Raw genomic sequence first — 19,117 nt, 5'->3', positions numbered from 1 at the left:
GTGTGCACACTTGTGAGTGTGTGTTTGTTCACGCAACTGTACCTGCAAGAGTGTGATATAGTTAGGTTACCTCCTTCACTGATGAGATGTTCTAATCAACTCAGGTCTTGGAAGACTGTGATCAAACAAGCTGAGTAACAGAATCTCATTTTGGTGATGATGTATTAGCTCAGTGAAGATATTTTGAGCTAGACTCTGATCTGAACAATTTGAGTTTTATGCTTTGTGATGTCAGGTATCAATGACCCAACTCAGGCTACTGATCTCCTCAGCCTCCGGAATGAACATTTGTATCTGAGCAGAGTATGAGATGGGTTCATCACCTTCATTATAGCAGCAGGCAGAGGAACAGCGTGTGCAGGCTTTGAGCTGTCATTTGCACAACACGTTTCAAAAAATTCACACACACAGAGAGATTCAGCAATTCTCTACCCTTTACAAAGATGTTGTTGCTATTTTGTGTGCCGCCTATATTTTCACCTTCTAACATTCTGTAAAGGGGAACTGTGTGTTTTGCTTACTTACTGATTCATTGGTATTTCATTCTGAGTGTTTTGAAGACACTCAAATTAGAATTTTAAAATAGAATAAAGGAGCCGTGCACTAAACACTACTCTTACCTTCATCAGTCAGTGACTCCATTGACTCGGTCACTTGTTTGATGTGGTTTAAAGAATCTGTTGACTGTGATAAAACCCGCCAAGATGCAAGGGAGGTTTCATCAATCGCAGGTCTGCACAGGACACAAATAAACACCGTGAGGTAGGAAACAAACTGAACTGCAATTGCATTAACATATCAAAATAAACAGTTTCTTGAAAACAATGGTTTTCTGGGTGTGGAACCAGGTTTGGTTCCAGCCTCGGGTGACTGTGTGGAGTTTGCATATTCTCTTCATGTCTGTGTGAGTTTCTTCTGGGTACTCTGGTTTTCTCCCACAGTCCAAAGATGTGCAGGTCAGGGTGAATTGGCCATGCTAAATTGTCCCAGAGTGTCCAGGGATGTGAAGACTAGGTGGACTAGCCATGGGAAATGCAGGGTTACACGGATAGGTTAGTGGGTCTGGATGGGATGCTCTTTGGAGGGTCAGTGTGGACTCAATGGACTGAATGTCCTGCTTCCATATTGCGGGGTTCTATGATTCTGTTAAGTTTACAGCTGTAAGCACTGCCTACAATACTCAAATACGCAGACCAGAATATCTCATTACACCTGATTAATTAATATCAACAAAACCATCAACTGAAGCATTAAAACTGGCCTCATCACCTTTAGGCTGGGTGGGAGATACATCAGTGGTGTCCTACTGTTGACTGCTGTTCTATGACATTTGCATAAAAATATCTGTGTTTAAATGTGTACTAAGACAATGCTCTCCCCTCAGGAGCTTTATCTAGACATACATCCAAAAACTAGGCACTTGGGAGAGGCTTACATTGGCCTACATAGAAACACAGCATAGAATCAGGCTATTCGGCCCAAATACACCAAGGTTCTTCCTGTTTTTCCTCCTCATAGTACATCATCCAAACCATCTATTCCCTTCCCTTTCATTTGCTTACCTCGCTTCCCCTCAAATACACTGATACTCACAGTGGTTGCAAATTCCCTGTTCTCACCATTCTTTGGTGAAAGTAGTTTCTTTGGAATTCCTTTTTGAATTTCTTATGAACTGTCTGACATTGTTGGCCTCAAGATGCTCCTCCCCACAAGAAGGAATTCTCCCTTTTGCATCCACTCTTTAAAAATCTTTAATAAACTTAAAGACGTCAAGCAGATCACCCCTCAGTCTTCAGTTACCTATGAGGCCCAGTGGTCATTGTTTCCTGATAATGTACTTCCACTCATTTCTGGTTTCATCCTTGCAAACCCATTGGCGCCCTCTCCGTTACCGCTATATGCTTTAATGGAATTACAGGATTACTGATACCTGTAAAACTACCCCCCCAGTCTGGACAGAACAGTGAGCAAACAAAGGGAACGTGTTTTCATTTTGGAATCATAATGCAAGGATACAAACACTACCACATGATATAATTATCTCAGTCTAGCTATAACAGGAGATGCCTCCTTTAAAAAAAAAGTCTTTTCAACTTTAAGGTACAAAGTGCTGGAGTTCTGGCTTTATCATTGTCTAAGTTCCTTTCTGCAGTAGACTGGTGAAGCAATGATGCATTGGGACGAGAAACTCCCATATTGAGAACAATGAGGCCACAAGGATGTGAGTGTTAAGGCTTCCACCTGCTCCATGAATGACAGCACTTCCACTCTGCTCTGTTCAACTAAAAACCAATAATAATGTAACGGGTGGATGCTGTTGCCCCCCCAAGTTTCTATGTCGGGGTATTCTCACCTTTCACTTTATTTGTGGTTAATCTGCGCACTAGTAATCATTGGCTTATTTAGGTTCCTTCTTCCAGCCTAGTGAATGCCAGATGATGTGCTGACTTAAAAGAAAATTCATTCATAGAGTCATAGAGATGTACAGCACAGAAACAGACCCTTTGGTCCAACTCATCCATGCTGACCAGATATCCCAACTCCATCTAATCCCACCTGCCAGCACCTGGCCCATATCCCCCAAACTCTTTCTATTCATATACATATCCAGATGCCTTTTAAGTGTTGCAATTGTACCAGCCTCCACCACTTCCTCTGGGGGACCATTCCATGCATGCACCACCCTCTGAGTGAAAAGGTTGTCCCTTAGGTCGCTTTTATATCTTTCACCTCTCACCCTAAACCCATGCCCTCTAGGTCTGGACTCACCCACCCCAGGGAAGAGACTGTCTACTTATCATACCCATTCATGGGATGTGGCTATCACTGGCTGGGTCAGCAATTATTGCCTATCCCTAACTGCCCTTAGACTATGAGGCTTGTGAAGCCATTCAGAGGACCGTTAACAGACAACCATGCTGCTGTAAGTCTGGAGTTACATGGAGGCCACAGCAGGTAAGAATGGTAGATTTGCTTCCCTAAGGGCATAAGTGAATGAGATGGGCATTAACAAACATTGAAAGTGGTTGCATAGGCATCATTAAGTTGGCTTTCTGTTTCAGATTTTTATTCAATTCAAATTGTACAATCTGCCACGGTGGGATTCAAACCCACGTCTCCAGAACTACAGTAAGTAACTCTGATCGCTACACACCAGATGAGATAGTATAAGCAACAGATTTCATAAAAGGACAACAATGTGAATATTCCAACTTGTTGACAATTCCACCATCAGGACTAAAGCTGCACACATAATTTTTGAGATGAGGAGGTATCAGTTTATGGGAAGGCAAAAGCAGTGCATCATAAATGTGCATTATCAGGGAAACAAGCTGTACATGTGAATTTTTCAGTAGCTTGGTTTGTTAGGGTTGCTTTAGGTGGCTGATGATACAAAAACAGAACTTCTGGAAGGATTCATCAGGCTGCTCACTGTGTAATATTGGTCTTCTCACTGCTGGAAATATATTCTCAGCTTAAAGATGGATCAACAGAGATTCTTGGGAAGATTAATAAAGAAAGACTGACTGGAATAGGTCTAAATTCTTTGACATTCAGAACAAAACAAAATTGCACTGAAATGCACAACATTCTGAGAGACAGGGTCATAGAGTCATAGAGATACAGCATGGACGCAAACCCTTTGGTCCAACTCGTCCATGCCGACCAGATAGCCTATATAAATCTAATTCCATTTGCCAGCATTTGGTCCATACCCCTCTAAACCCTCCTATTTATACCCCATCCAAATGCCTTTTAAATGTTGGAATCGTAACCTCCACCACTTCCTCTGGCAGCTCATTATACACACGCACCATCCTCTGTGTGAATAAGTTGCCTTTTAGATCCCTTTAATCTACTTCCCCTCTCACCCTGAACCTACACCCTCCTAAGGTGAGAGGGTGGAATTTGAAATAATATTTCCCCTGGTTTGACAGTCTGGAACGGTACGTCTGTGGTTCAGGATAAGGGCCCAGCCATTTGGGATTGGGATGAAAAAGATAAGTTACAAATATGTTGCAGCTTGCACAACCTCAGAAAAACCCTGCAGCATGATCCTACCTACGAAGTACTTTTGGAGTCTAATTACAGCTGTAATAAAAGAAATGCAGCAGCCAATTTTGCAGAGAAAGCTGCAAAATCACAGCAGTAATGTGATAATGATCAGTTTTGTTTGGTGATATTAACTAAAGGATAAGCACCGGACAGGAAACAAAGCAGAATGCCCTTGATACCTTTGCCTTCACAATACAATAGTTGTTTTTTTAAAACACTCATCTGAGGAGACAAACAGCTAAGTTCAAGGTAACCATGTTGAGTCAACATGGTTTTGTGAAAGGAAAATCATCTTTGATCAATCGATTGGAGTTCTTTGAGGAGGTAATATGTGGATTCTGGGAACTAGTACTTAGCTTTCCAGACAGCATTTGATAAAGTGCTGAAAATTAAAACTCATGGGATAGGGAGTAACTATATTGGCTAGATATTAGCTGGACAGATACTAGCTGACTAACAGGAAGCAGAAAATAAGTACAAATGGGTCTTTGTTGGGTTGGCAAGATGTAACAAATGGTCCTGGAAGCTCAAGTGCTTACAATTTATATAAATGACTCAGATGAAGGGATCAGAGATATGCTTGCTAAACTTGCTGATGACACTGATGGGTAGGAAAGCAAGTTAAGAAGAGGATATAATGAGGTTACAAAAAGATGTGAAACAAAGAACTGCAGATGCTGGAAATCGAGTACAAGAACAGAAGTAGAAATTGCTAGATGCACTCAGCAAGCCTGGCAGCATCTGTGGATAGTAAGCAGAGGTAGCATTTCAAGTCCGGTCACCCTTCCTCAGAACAAAATGATATAGCGAGGTTAAGTGAGTGGGCTAAGATGTGTCAAATGGAGTACAATATGGGAAAGAGGAAAATTGTCCATTTTGGTATAAGAATAGAAAGGTCGTGCTAAATGTCGAGAGATTGCAATTTTGTGATACAGAGGGTCTGGGTGATCTTTGTGCATGAGTCACAAGATGTTAGTAGGAAAATACAGCAAGTAATTAGAAAAGCTCACAGAACGTCAGCACTCAACACAAGGAGAAATTAATATGAAAGGAGGGAGACATTAGTTATAAAGGGAATGGTGAGACAGTATCTGGAGTACTATACCCTGTATCTTATTTGAGAAGGGATATTACTACATTGGAGGCAATAAAGAGAAGATTTACTGGACCAACACCTGGAATGGGGAGGGGTTGTCTCATAAGGAAAAGGTTTGGATAGATTAGGATTATATCTGCTGGAGTTTAGAAGTGTCTTTATTGAAACACATAACATCCTGAAGGGATCTGAAGATAAATGTGGAGAATACGTTTCTTCTTGTGGGAAAACCTAGGGGGTCACTGTTTAAAAATAAGGGATTGTCCCTCCAAAACAGATGAGGAAAACCTTTCAAAGAGTCTTGAGTCTTAGGAAAAGGAGCAGAGTCCTTGAATATTTCCACGGCAAAGTAGACGAGATTCTAGTTAAGCAAGGGACAGAAGGTTATGAGGGGTAGGCAGGACAGCAAAGTTGAGGTAACAATCAGATCAACCTGATCTTATTGAATGGCAGAGTAGACTGAAGGGACTGAATGACCCACTTCATATGTATGTTCATCCATCAATGCCTGCAGTGTCCACTGTCCCTTTTGGACATTTTACTAACTCAGGGAAGAACAAGTGCTCACTATTTGCAGTTCAGTCAAAAAGAGATCTTTCACACAAATCATTCAGCACTTCCATACACTATACAAATAACCCGACTTACCCTGCAATATTGGCTATTGACATACTCTTGGAGAGTGATCGATAGAGGGGCATTTTCCTGTTAGGAGCGCTCAATACGTTGTCATCTTGAAGAATTATTGCTGACCTTGGGCGTTCTTTGGGTTGGAAAGCTAAATAAATGAAGCACAAGCACAGCAAATAAATATGAAACTCCTAAATGCTATCTCACTCTTAACAGAATAGCAATTTATTGTCACATGTATTTTTACAAAAAGTACAGTGAAAAGTTTTATAAGTCATCATTCCACAGCACCTGTAATTCATGGCATAGATAAGAAAAAATATAAGGTAGCTTATTATGGAGCAGATAACCCATGAATCACATCTGAGATATCGCGATTTGCTGATACTAATCCATGTTGGTTTCTGAAATAGGAGGTATCTCTAAGGAAGAATGATGCAATGAACAGCTCTTTACAAATGCTGGGATTCACAATGCTGCAGCAGGGCACTGCATCTAGTGAGAAATACAACACATAGCTTGGATAGTAATATCAGGGCCACTCTGTGGGCAAGCTCTTAGGAAGCCACCTCATGGAGCCAGATAAAAAAACAGAGAATCAAGCAACACTGACAGATAATAAAGAGTTAAAAATACTGGCGATCACCCAACATCCTATTCACCACTTCAGACTGTTACCACATTGGCAGAACTGTACCCAACAGTGCTTCACCAGAGCTCAAAATGCTCACTCCAAACACAGTCCGTGTCTGGAAGGTTAACATCTATAACTATAACACAATTGGGTTTATTCCATAAGTTGAGCGAGTATGAAAATTGACACATTTTTCAAAATGGTGACATTGTAGTGACAATGCTGTGTAAAACCTGCATCCCATTAACTGGATCAAATATATGAACATGCCCAAGGCATTACATTCAATGAACTCTAAATACAGATCAAACGCTGCTTACTTTTATTTCGCATATTGACGGCAGTGGGTAATGTTGAAGAATCTTGGGCCTGAGGGGCTTTCTGTTGCTGAAATAGAAAGGATTTGATACAAATCAACACGATGGGTACAGCACTGAAAAATATACATACTGTTAAAGTCTCTCCTTACAACTTCTCCTGGCATGCTTGAACACTTCCCAACATAGGTGCCTTATTGGAAGAATTGAGGCAGCAAACAGTTCCAATGGTGGCACAGTTCAAAAGATATTTATAGATCAAGATGGACCTCCAAACTTCTTTTGTGACATCCAATCATTATGGTAGAATATTTGTCTCAAATATTCCAACCAGAAGTTAATTTCATATTCGGATTATTCTTACATTGAAACTAGGAATAGGCCAGTTGGCCCTTTGATCTTGCTTTACCACTAAATGCAATCATGGCTGATCCTCTATCTTGGATGTTTTCAAAGTGAGAAGTATGCTGTGAAATTGTCAGGAGATATCACTGTCTTGTGTATACGTCTGATACTGTGCGAGCATGGCATATAACTTGGTCTGCCTGCCTGGATACACTCCCACATTAGCAAAGATTCTAAGTTGAATATTTTTAGAATTGTTAAATAATTAAGCCATGGATCTAAGTCCTAGAAGAAGCGGATAAGTTGTTGTAAGCACAATGTTGTGAACCTTTCTAGTAAGGCTACCATAGTAAATGCAAGTAAATGTAACATGAGCAATCAATTCAGCTGAAGAAAAACGGGCACGCAATGGAATTGTTTGTCTCATTGAAACATGCCTTGATACTGAAAAGGTTGGGAACCATAGTTCTATCTCAGTGCATACTCCTGCTTTCACCCCATCCTCCTGGATGCATTTAAAATCCAAAAAATCATCAATCTCTTTCTTACTGAGACTGGGAGATTTGAGTTATAAGGAGAGGCTGGACGGGCTGGGACCTTTATTCCCTGGAGAGCAGGAGGCTGAGGGGCGACCGTAAAATGATTATTAAAATCATGAGGTGCATAGATAAGGTGAATTGTTGATGTTTTACCCCAGGGTAGGAGGGATCCAAAATTACAGGACATAGGTTTAAGGTGAGAGGGGAAATATTTAAAAAGGATCTGGGGGGTAACTTTTTTCACGGGGGGGGGGGCGGTGCATATTGGAACAAACTGTCAGAGGAAGTGTCAGCTATAGCTACAATTACAACATTTAAAAGACATGTGGACAAGTACATGGATAGGAAAGGTTTAGAGGGATAAGGTACAAATGCAGGCAAATAGGACTAGCTCAGTCTAGGAAACCTGGTCAGTGTGGATGAGTTGGGCTGAAGTGTCTGTTTCTGTGTTGTACAACTCTATAAATATCTTCAGTGATTTGGCCTCCAGTCTTCTGCACAGCATTCCACAGGTTCACTATCCTCTGAGTGAAGCAATCTTTTCTCATGTCAGTTCTAAATTGTTCATCTTGTTTCCTAAGAAAATGCCCTCGGGTTCTAGACTCCTCAATGAGGGAAATCAGCCTCCCTGTGTGTAGAATTTGACACCTTTCTGCAATAACCCAGGAAACCCGATTGTAAAGGAACACGATTTATTGTTAAACACCAAAATAGAGCCATTATTCATGGCTAGTCCCAGTCAGGGAAGATGGTTCAGTACAACCATCCCTGGTCTGCCTTTTTTTCAAAGGGCATCTGAAATGTTATCACACGCAACCAAACAGCTTTCCCAGATCACCATGACTTTTTATTTTAAACCATTAACTGCACCAGTAAATCATTCATGTCGCCAATTAGAAATTTACATGCAAAGCCCATTACTGGCCGATGTCTGCTTTATAGATACTATTGAATCAACTTGTTCAGGGTTGTTACTCTGGAGGAGGTGGAATGTGAATCCAGATCTCCTGGCCCAGAGGTAGGGACACTCTGACCTCACCACAACAGCCATCTTCAAGGACTTAGGTGATGAGTTCCAGCTGGGCAGGGCCATTGCCTGTAACCAACCTATTTTACTAATCAACCTGTTCAAAGGTGCTATCACACAACCCTGCAGCAAATGGGACGCAAATCCCTGGCCTTCCAGTCCAGGGTAGAGGCACTACAAGTGTACCACAAGATGGACCCTTACATGTTACCAAGGGCGCTCATGCTCAATGAGCTTCACAAGCAGATTAGCCAGTGATTCCCCATGCGCTTTTTACAGATTATCACAGTTTGAATTGGATTATCTCTTTCCATCTAAACTCTCATGGACACAGGCCCAGTCAAACAAATCTCTCCTCTTAGAACAGTCCTGCTAACTAGGATGTCAGCCTAATAAATCACTACTGCACTCCTTATATGATAAGTATTTGCTCTCTGAGTTAGGGAGAGAAAAGTGTTTGGCAATAATCCAGGAATGGCCTCACCCAGTTATATAACAGTAGTAAGACATCCCTCCTTCTGAATTCAAACTTCATAGCATGAAGACTTTCCTGACATCAGTCCTAGATTGGATTTATACTGCTTTGAATCTCTCCTTGTTAGACCTAGCCATTGTAGGTTTACAGTTTTGATTTTTGTACTCCATCTATAATCTCTGCAAAGTCCCTTCCTGAAGTTAGGGCTCAGTCTCAAGGCTGTGGTCAGTAATGCCCTCAGGTTTTAAACCTCAAATGTAGCTAAACTTGGATAGAACACAAAGTGTGGTAGCATCTATGGTTCGTCAGTTCCAAAACAGAGTCATGTACCACTCCAAACATTAATTCTCTTTGTCTCTACCTGATGAGTTTCTCCACTGCTTTCTGCTTTTAGTTTACAACAGGAGAACTCCCCTTTCCTTCTTCCAATAGTGCCACAGGAATGTTTGTTTCATATTTCATCCAGTTAGCACATTGTACAGTACTACACTGAAGTATCAAGTTGGAACATGTGCTCAAGTCCATGGTGTGGGTCTGGTATTCAAACGTTTTGGACTCACTGGTGAGGATACCATCACTTTATTAAATTGACAGATTGGAGCCTTACTCCACATTGAACTTTAACAATGACCTGGAAGTGCATGATGCTGACATTAGGTTCCTGAGCTGAGATGAGCGGAGCTGAGTGTTCCAGTTCCTCACAGAAACATCTGTCACTGTGAGCAACAATAAAAGCTCACCAGGAACAAGAGTGCGCTAAAAATTAGGAGAATAAATACCTTCTGTTTAATCTTGTTACAGGAGGGCAGACTATCCCTGCAACCCTTGTGAACTTGAGCATTACAACCTGAAGAGAGATAAAAATGTTCAGTTGTTAGAGATAAGACTTGATCCAGATTCAGCTACAGGAAGCTGCAAGTAAACCACAACAGATTTAAAAAAAAAAATCTGTTACCCAAGAAGGGGAGCAGTTTTTTTGGCACTTAACTTTGTCAGATTTCAGAGAACAGGATGTAGTGAGATGCAATTACGATGACTACAACAGATTTCATTTGTGTGATAAATTCAAAACAGAAGCATGTCCCAAGGTAGATCATAGGAACGTAACCAGACTCAATAAGCCTGAATAGTGAACGTAGAGAAGCCAAGATGGGGTGAGAGAGTTAGAGGTTCACAAGGGCAGAAGAATTTAGCAGCAGCAAGAAGAACACACAGAGGGAGAGAGACATCGAATGATTGTTTTTGTTTCTGACTTACACCATCGACAGTTCTTTTGGTTTTTAAAACATTGGAGTTTGACTTTCCTGACAGTTCCTGCAAATAAACCCAAGGACACACATTTGGGCTTAGACCACTAATGAGCTTGGACTAAGCTCAAACGTTCTCTGAATCATGTCCCAGGGTCACACTGTTCACTCGGCCTGCCTAATGTTAATGTTAATTATTCTTTCAGCTGGGACTTTTTTCACTGGAGCATAGGAGGTTGAGAGGTGACCTGATTGAAGTTTACAAAATAATGAGAGGTATAAATAGAATTTATGGTAGTTGTCATTTCCCTAGGATGGGAGACTTCAAGATGAGGGAGCACATTTCTAAGGTGAGAGGAGAGAGAGATTTAGAAAGGACATGAGAGGTAAATGTTTTACACAGAGGGTGGTTGGCATGTGGAATGAACTTCCAGAGAAAGTGATGGATGTGTGGGGTACAATTACAACGTTTAAAAGATATTTGGACAGATACATGAATAGGAGAGGTTTGGAGTGATTTATGCCAGGAGCGGGCAGGTGGGACTAGTTATGTTTGGGATTACGGTTGGCATGGACTGGTTGGACTGAAGGGTCTGTTTCCATGCTGTATGACTTGGTGATGACTAGAGCGAGAATTCCAGAAAAAGAGACAGGTAAGTTGAGGGATAGTGATAGATACTCAGATAAAAGGAGGCAGCGGGTAATTCCAACACTGCAAATGTGAAACCACCACAACTGTGAAGCAGGTGATGAATAGATGTTTAAAGAAGAAAAATGCAAGCCATACTTCAATCAGATCCTTCAGCAGAGGACCAGATCTATCATTGGTAAGTTTGGACCGAGTCACGTTGGCAAAGAGGTGTTACTATTTGGGAATTCTATTTTTTGGAACACAGTACTTCTTAAAGAAAATTCTTCAACTTGCACTTAAACATAACTCGTCACTCATGCAGCAAAACTGGTCCAAGAACTTTTGGGCAAGTTGAATATGAAGGGGTGACAAATAAGTTTGGCTGAAGAAGCAGATACTGAGGGAGTAGCAAGTGGAGAGAGAAGGGTTTACATAGGAGCTCCAAAGTAGGTCCTGGGGAGTTGAATATATGGCTACGAATGGTGGGGTACAGGAAGAAGAGGGTAAAGCACAGACAGTTTCAGCACAGAGACTGGTCAGGGACCTGTTGTCTATTGATTACAGTTTACTAATCTCTTGGTCAAGTGCATGTCCCAAAGAGATCAGCCTTTAGCTAAGATCTACCCTCTCTACCCCCTTACAACACTAAAATGTATCAGACAGGTGAACGTCCATGTAATTACCACTGCCTTTATTTAAGTTACCTTAATATGAATCATTTTCCAGGTAGTTTTCATACAACCAGCCAAAGTAAACCAGCTCCAGGGCTGTTGGGAACATGGGGCAGGAACTTACTCCCCTTTCACATTTACAATATTTTGAGATGCATAACATGTCAATCTTTAATAAAGGAAAGCTCCATTGAAAAACTGATTAGGAAAGAAAATAAAGTCACAATGTTCCCTTTCAATTTGGAGAAACTTCTTTTCTCACATTCAAAACTGGACTGAAATTTGATTTCGTTGGATGCATATCAAATAACTAAAATGCCATTGAATTTCATCCTCTAATTGTAACAACATTGTCCAACACTCACCTTCACCACCCACTTCCTCACGGTGATGTAATCAAAACAATTCTGTTCAGACGCAAACCCTCACATTTTTACCTTTTTCAGAACACGTGCGCTCCTTCAGTTTTCTCTTCCTACAATAATCTCCAAACTAACTACAATTTTTTGATTTACCCTATTTTTGGTTTGACCTTTTCCAACATTGGTGACTACCCTATCCTATGACCTTTAGCTCCCCCAAAAGCACAAACAGATATTGTTGCGGTGTTCTCACCTGGACTTCAAGTTCAAATTGGGCACCTGAAATTTTCAGGAGAAAGTGAGGACTGCAGATGGAGATCATCAACTAGGAGAAACTGAGGATTTTCAGAAACCTGAAAATTTTCACATCATTTTAATTTGACATTGAGGAATCAGCAACAGAATTATTGCTTCAAAATATCACAAAAGTGCTCCATATCCCAATGTAGTCACTGTAGTAATGTTCAAAATGTATGAATTTTCTTATTGTGCATAGTGTCAGTGCATCAAACCAACCTTATGCAAAACTGATCTTACTTGGAACGAAGCCTTGTTCACTGGGAACACACAGAAATGGATTCCACATTATGAGTACAAAACAGTTACAATGACTGTCAATTGCAGCACAACTGCCAACCCAAACACACTTCCTTATTGCTCACATAGTTACAATTGTCAACTACAAACTGTTTAATGTCATCAGTGTTAACGTTCAATTTCAGTTAATCAACTTTTTTTTTAGATTAGATTACTTACAGTGTGGAAACAGGCCCTTCGGCCCAACAAGTCCACACCGCCCCGCCGAAGCGCAACCCACCCATACCCCTACATCTACCCCTTACCTAACACTACGGGCAATTTAACATGGCCAATTCACCTGACCTGCACATCTTTGGACTGTGGGAGGAAACCGGAGCACCCGGAGGAAACCCACGCAGACACGGGGAGAACGTGCAAACTCCACACAGTCAGTCACCTGAGGCGGGAAATGAACCCGGGTCTCTGGCGCTGTGAGGCAGCAGTGTTAACCACTGTGCCACCGTGCCGCCCACTTAAGTTTGAACCTTGCATTCTTTTAAGAAGTGGTATATGTTGGGATGGAGAGTGATGTTGTTTATAGACTGGGTGAAGTCCATGATTGTCTTAGACTTTAATGGTGTTGAACTCAAAGGAATGAGGCAGTACTCCTGACTGGAACAAATCACATCAGTGACCTTTACTCGTGGGCAACCACTCAAGAGTTGATAAGAGCTAAAAAAAATTGCTGTCCCATTAAGTCTATCCCATTTTCAGAAACCTTAACTCTACGTAACACCAAATCCTTTATCTTCTAGAGTCACAATCAATTCTGTTTAGGTTGCTTGTGCTAATTGTTTTAACATCCTTTTTTTGGTAATTTCACTAACATTACTGTCTGTTGATTGAGAAAAATATTCAACCAATTACTTTTCTCACAACTTCTGAACTGTTTAAAAAATAAAATATTCTGGGTGTTGGAAATCTGAAACAAAACAAGTTATGCAGCAGGTCAGATAGAACATGTGCATCTAAGGAATACAGTTAACATTTTAGCTCTCAGCAATTGCTTGTCTAGATTTTCTGTTTGACATTATTTGAGTGCCAGTGTTAAGAATGAGCTGAGAAATGATCAAATTATAATTGAAAATCAGTCCCAAATGCTTGAGCGTATGGCAGATGATGGATACATGAGAGTGATTTTCAGGTTATAATTTCATCAAGAAATTCAGTTAGTTTATATATAGAATACTAGAAATAATTACTGTGCAGTAATCCAAAAATGAGTTCATACAATATCAAATGTCAGCAGTAAAGCTCAGGTACTTACAAATGTCATCAGAATCCAAATAACAGAAATCTCTGGCTTCAGAAAGTAGATCTGCTACATTTTCTTACATCAGATCATGATTAACAACAGGCTATTTAACCTGTAAAGCATGCCTTGATTTTAAATTTCTCATCCTCTTTCTCATCTCTCCCCCTCTCTCCAATCCTCTCTAGTCCCACAACCTTCGGAGATAAAGGAACTTCAGAATTCTGTCTTCTTGTACATCTGGAATTTGAATTGCTTCACCCAATAGTAGCTGTGCTTTCAGCTGCTTAATCTCAGGAACCCCCTCCCTAAATCTCTCCATCTCTATACCTCCCTTTCTTCCTTTAAGGTATTCCTTAGGAGCTCCAGCTTTGCTCAAATATTTGGTCATTTGCCTTAATATCTCCCTATTATGACTTGGAATACAAATTTCATTTACCTTGGAAAATTTTACTATGTCAAATACAGTCTATAAATACAACATCTAGCAGTAATAAACAGGGCAAGTAAATCACAATTAGGTTGAATCACATTGAAAATCTGCAGTCCACGTGTCCACTTTCCAACAGGGGGAAATAGATAGTGATCAAAAACAGCTGCAAAGACTGCATTTCCCTGCTTTAGAGGCATAGAGACCAAAACGCAATGCTGCTCAGGCTCACACTAGTCAAGATCAGTCAGCTCAGGTCAGACCAGGGATCAAACTTGAGCTCTTTTCCTTGCCTCTTACAGCTTAGTCCCAGGAGCTACATTCACCCACTTCTGACATTAGAACATTCGGTTGCTTTGTACTTTCTGCAGTTGCTTGCATTCAATTGAAGAGCAATTGCAAAGCTACAGCGTAAGGGACCAGGAGGAGAAGGCAGGCGAATAGCACTGAGTCGGAGGGTTGGTACAGTCATTCTGGGCTGAATACCAGCAACTTAACAATTCTGTGATTCAGTGATAATCTGCTTCCCTTATGAGACAAAGAAATCAAGTATTTTCACCAAATAAAGGACATGAAATCTGTTAATATTTTCTATAAATATCATTTTTACGAATGGTGTGCAGTTTGTATTCAGGACAATAAGCGTTGAGAGCTTCCTATATATTTTCAAATTGAGTGTGGCTGAGGAAGCAAAACATCACACCAATTTAGATGCTGCTTTTTTTCCCTCTGTTTAAGTTGAAGTTGTAATTTTGAGTTTTGAAAATGTTATTAGAATGCTATAGCGAATGGGTACTTTTGATGCAATTCATTCATAACATACAGAGAAAGTTCACACCACAAACTGCTGCAAGTCCATGGAACTTATAAGAGGAACGTTTTGGAATTGAAAAGGTTATTTAGTTCAGTAGGCTTGCCCCTTTTATCATTTTCTTCAGTTTGTACTAACATCAAATCTCAGCTCAGACAAGTTCACAATCACAGCACTGTATCACACCAACAAAAAAATCTAAATCTATTTTGGTTGCATTTTCCAGAATTTGGCCCATAGCTTTGAAGGTTATGACATTTTAAGTGCAAGGTACTAAGAGTTTTCACTCCTGAGTTGGACTAGTGATCTCTGCAGGTGCAGGAAAACCACACATGGTATATCCCAAAACCAATGCTGTTTCTAATTTTAGTTGCTCCTGTATGGACTTGTGCACTCCATGCGCAGTATCTTCAAATCTGAGTGGAAGTTGTACTGCGTTGAATAATGGAGTGTGCATGGGATTCCTGAACAGTCGTGTGGCTTACAGGGAACACTCATCTGCACTCATGTGCTCCAGATCCGAGTGGGGGGTGGTGGGGGTGCAGTGTCTTCCCAGTGACCTCGATCACCAAGTGCTTATAGGAATTAAATCAGGTAAGGTTAGAATTGATCTCAGTCATGATGCCCTTCCTAGTCCAATAGCTTACTAATTATGATACCTGAAGATAGTGGAGAGGCTGCTAATGCCCATGGTTCTGTGAAATAAACAAGGAAGGGTGTTTATGTTCTCTCGTTCGTTCGGAAGAATAAATAGCATTACAAAAACACAGGAGCCAAATTAAACACCTTGTGTCAAACGTTACTTGATCTAATAGGAGTTTTGCATCAGTCCAAATGCTGACTCATCCAAGCACCGTGGAGTGCAAAGGTTCCATGGAAACATGGATATCTATGTATAGCAAAGTTTCCCAAGATGCTGCCAGTTGCTGGAGGATTTCTGCAATCAAAGGGACATTGTGCAACTGAGCAAATCACACTACATTACTTCAGCAAAGTTGGAAGCGTCTCCATCCTGTCCTCTATTTCTAAACTGTGCACAGGAAAGAAATCAAAAATAAACTGGCACGCTGAAAATCACCTCCACATTTATAAACACCTTCAGGATTTCACCGTAAAGTGCACACAGGGAGAAATTTACAAGTTCACAGTTAATTTAATTGCAATTTATTTTTGGATCATCAAAACATTATTGCTCTTGATCAGAGATTCGATAGCTAATGTTAAGATCAGACTAACTGAAGAAAGATTTAACGAAGGTTGTGGGAATCTATCTGAAAGGTCAAATCAAGTTCTCAAATAAACTCAACTTGCTTAGTGAGTGATGGTTGCTTTAGCCAAGATTTCAAGATTACGGTAGCTTATTTGTTCACTGTACATTTATGGTATTTAATGGTGAGTGAGTGTTGGGCTTCAGCCAATGTCAAGGGGGTGCCTCAGACCTCAATAACAGTGACCATAGGGGACCATTGTGCTCAGGTCAGGGGCCAGGCAGCCCCAGGTACCATGATGTCTGTCCTTGCCCCTGCTGGGTGGAGGCAGTTCCACTTCAACATATAAAGAGACACTTAGTAAAACTGAGGTTGTTTGAGTTAGGAGGCTGATGCCTATTATGCTTAACACTGCAAAGAAATGGAAGACTGAGTAAAGATTAGTTCCAGTACTATCTTTTACCAACAGGTTGTCCTGATGTGGACATTATTTGTGATGGTCATACCAACATGATACACACAGAATCAATATCCCCCTACAACACATGCCCCTCCAATATAAAGGGCTAAAATTGGATGATATTAAAATCACTGGATCTTAAAAATATATTGCTACATTTTAATATTCTACTAGTAAAATGGGAATACAGGCAGAACTAGCTTGAAGGTAGGTGATGGTGGATGGTTGCTTTCCAGACTGGAGGCCTGTGACCGACGGTGCGCTACAAGCATTGGTGCTGGGTCCACTGCTTTTCGTCATTTATATAAATGATTTGGATGAGAATATAGGAGGTATAATAAGTTGCAGATAACACCAAAATTGGAGGTGTAGCGGATAGCGAAGGAGGTTACCGCAGAGCATAATGGGAGCTTGTTGGGACCTATGGGCCGAGGAGTGGTAGTTAGAGATTAATTCAGATAAATGTGAGGTGTTGCATTTTGGAAAGGCAAATCAGGGCAGGACTTAATACACTTAATGGTAAAGTCCTGGGGAGCATTTCTAAACAAAGAGACCTTGGAATACAGGGTCATAGTTCCTTGAAAGTGGAGACGCAAGAAGATAGGATACTGAAGATGGTGTTTTTTATGATTGCCTTTATTGATCAGGGCATTGAATGTAGGAGTTGTGAGGTCATGTTGTGGCTGTACAGGACATTGGTTAGGCCACTTCTGGAACATTGTGTGCAATTCTGGTTTCCCTCCTTTAGGAAGGATGTTGTGAAACTTAAAAGGGTTCCGAAAAGATTTACAAGGATGTTGCCAGGGCTGGAGGGTTTGAGCTATAGGGAGAGGCTGAATAGGCTGAGACTGTTTTCCCTGGAGCATCAAAGCTGAGGGGTGACCTTATAGAAGCTTATAAAATCATGAGGGGCATAGATAAAGTAGAGAGATGGTCTTTTCCCTGGAATGGGGGAGTCCAGAACCAGAGGACATACGTTTAAGGTGAGAGGGGAAGGATTTAAAAGTGACTTAAGGGACAACTTTTTCACACAGAGGATGGTGCATGTATGGAATGAGCTGCCGGAGGAAGTGGTAAAGGCTGGTACAATTGCAACATTTAAAAGGCATTTCGATGGGTATATGAATAAGAAGGGTTTAGAGGGATATGGGCCAAGTACTGGAAAATGGGACTAGATTAATTTAGGAATTCTGGTTGGCATGGATGAGTTGCACAAAAGTGTCTGTTTCGGTGCTGTACATCTCTATGACTTTATGACTACCAGCTACAAACTCCTCTCCAAGCCACTCAGCATCCTGACTTGAAAAATATATCATTGCTCCTTCATTGCTGCTGGGTCAAACACTTGAAACTCTCCCCCTAAGGGCACTGTGGCTTTATCTACATCACATGGGGACTGCAGCAGTTCAGGGCAGCAGCAGGTCACCACAAACTGGTCAAAGGGTGACTCCCACACCCCATGAATGACTTTTTTCTGAGACGATCCTTCAAGTCTGCTCAGCTGTTCAATAAGATCACAACTTTCAACCCTAATTTTCCCAACCTATCAGCATAATCCTCACATCCAAAGGTCTACCAATCTGTGTCTCTAATACAGCAAATGGCTGAGTAGCCACAGCCCTCTGGGATACACAGCTCCAATGATTCACAACCCTCTTACTGAAAGTGATTTCTCATCCCAGTCCAAACTGACTGGCTTGTCATCCTGAGACTACAGTGTCTGCTTCTGGACTCTACAGCACAGGGAAACTCTCAAAGCTGCTCCCAGAAGCAACAAGTGTGCCTCCAATGAGGAGAGGAGACACAGGCAATCAAACACATGCAGCTGCATCATGCTTCGAAAAAGAGAGAAACAAAAATCACGCCAAGATATAAGCTACAAAATGATTGGTCAGCCACTGATGAGCTACTGCTCGTGACACTCCGTTTCGAGGAGGTGAAGATAAAAAAAAAAGTACGGAGGTGATGAGGAGAGGGTCATCGAAGTGAATTGAGGAGATTGGGATGAAGGCATTTCACCAACGGTGGGGCGAATATGGCCAGGTGGGAGGGGGTAGAGCTTGAGGAATGGAGGGTCCAAGTGGACCACCATGGGGCTGCAGGAAGTGACAGCCAGATCAGACCTTGGAGGGATTTAAAAACAAACATTTTAAACTCGAGGTGTCATGGGGAATGGGAAGTGAAACAAGAATAAGGGAAACAGGCTTGAGGCGGGATGGAATGAAGGCAGAATTTCGATGGCTTTGTATGGTGCAATGAGGGGAGGATAAGGTTCCAACCAGGAAGCCACGTTGTAAAAGTGGTAAGGTTTCACTTTTGTTTGCTGTTCCCATGACACCCAACTCAA

General features: G+C 41.2%; 1 protein-coding gene across 6 annotated transcripts in view; it reads right to left on the bottom strand.

The window, feature by feature from the left end:
* akap13 (A-kinase anchoring protein 13) overlaps positions 1-19,117 on the bottom strand; it is a 406,551-nt gene that overhangs the window by 39,111 nt on the left and 348,323 nt on the right. For all 6 annotated transcript variants that reach the window (XM_072565220.1, XM_072565221.1, XM_072565224.1 and 3 more), the window contains 4 exons: positions 9,899-9,966; positions 6,737-6,803; positions 5,801-5,930; positions 621-733 (listed from right to left, as the gene is read on the bottom strand). In XM_072565220.1, coding sequence (XP_072421321.1) covers positions 621-733; positions 5,801-5,930; positions 6,737-6,803; positions 9,899-9,966 — 378 coding nt within the window. The remainder of the gene's footprint in view (positions 1-620; positions 734-5,800; positions 5,931-6,736; positions 6,804-9,898; positions 9,967-19,117) is intronic.

The sequence above is a fragment of the Chiloscyllium punctatum genome, chromosome 48 (genome assembly GCF_047496795.1).
Source record: "Chiloscyllium punctatum isolate Juve2018m chromosome 48, sChiPun1.3, whole genome shotgun sequence".
In the NCBI taxonomy this organism is placed as follows: Eukaryota; Metazoa; Chordata; class Chondrichthyes; order Orectolobiformes; family Hemiscylliidae; genus Chiloscyllium; species Chiloscyllium punctatum.
Note: the sequence above shows the minus strand (reverse complement) of the source record. Positions and strands in the feature narration are given on the sequence as shown.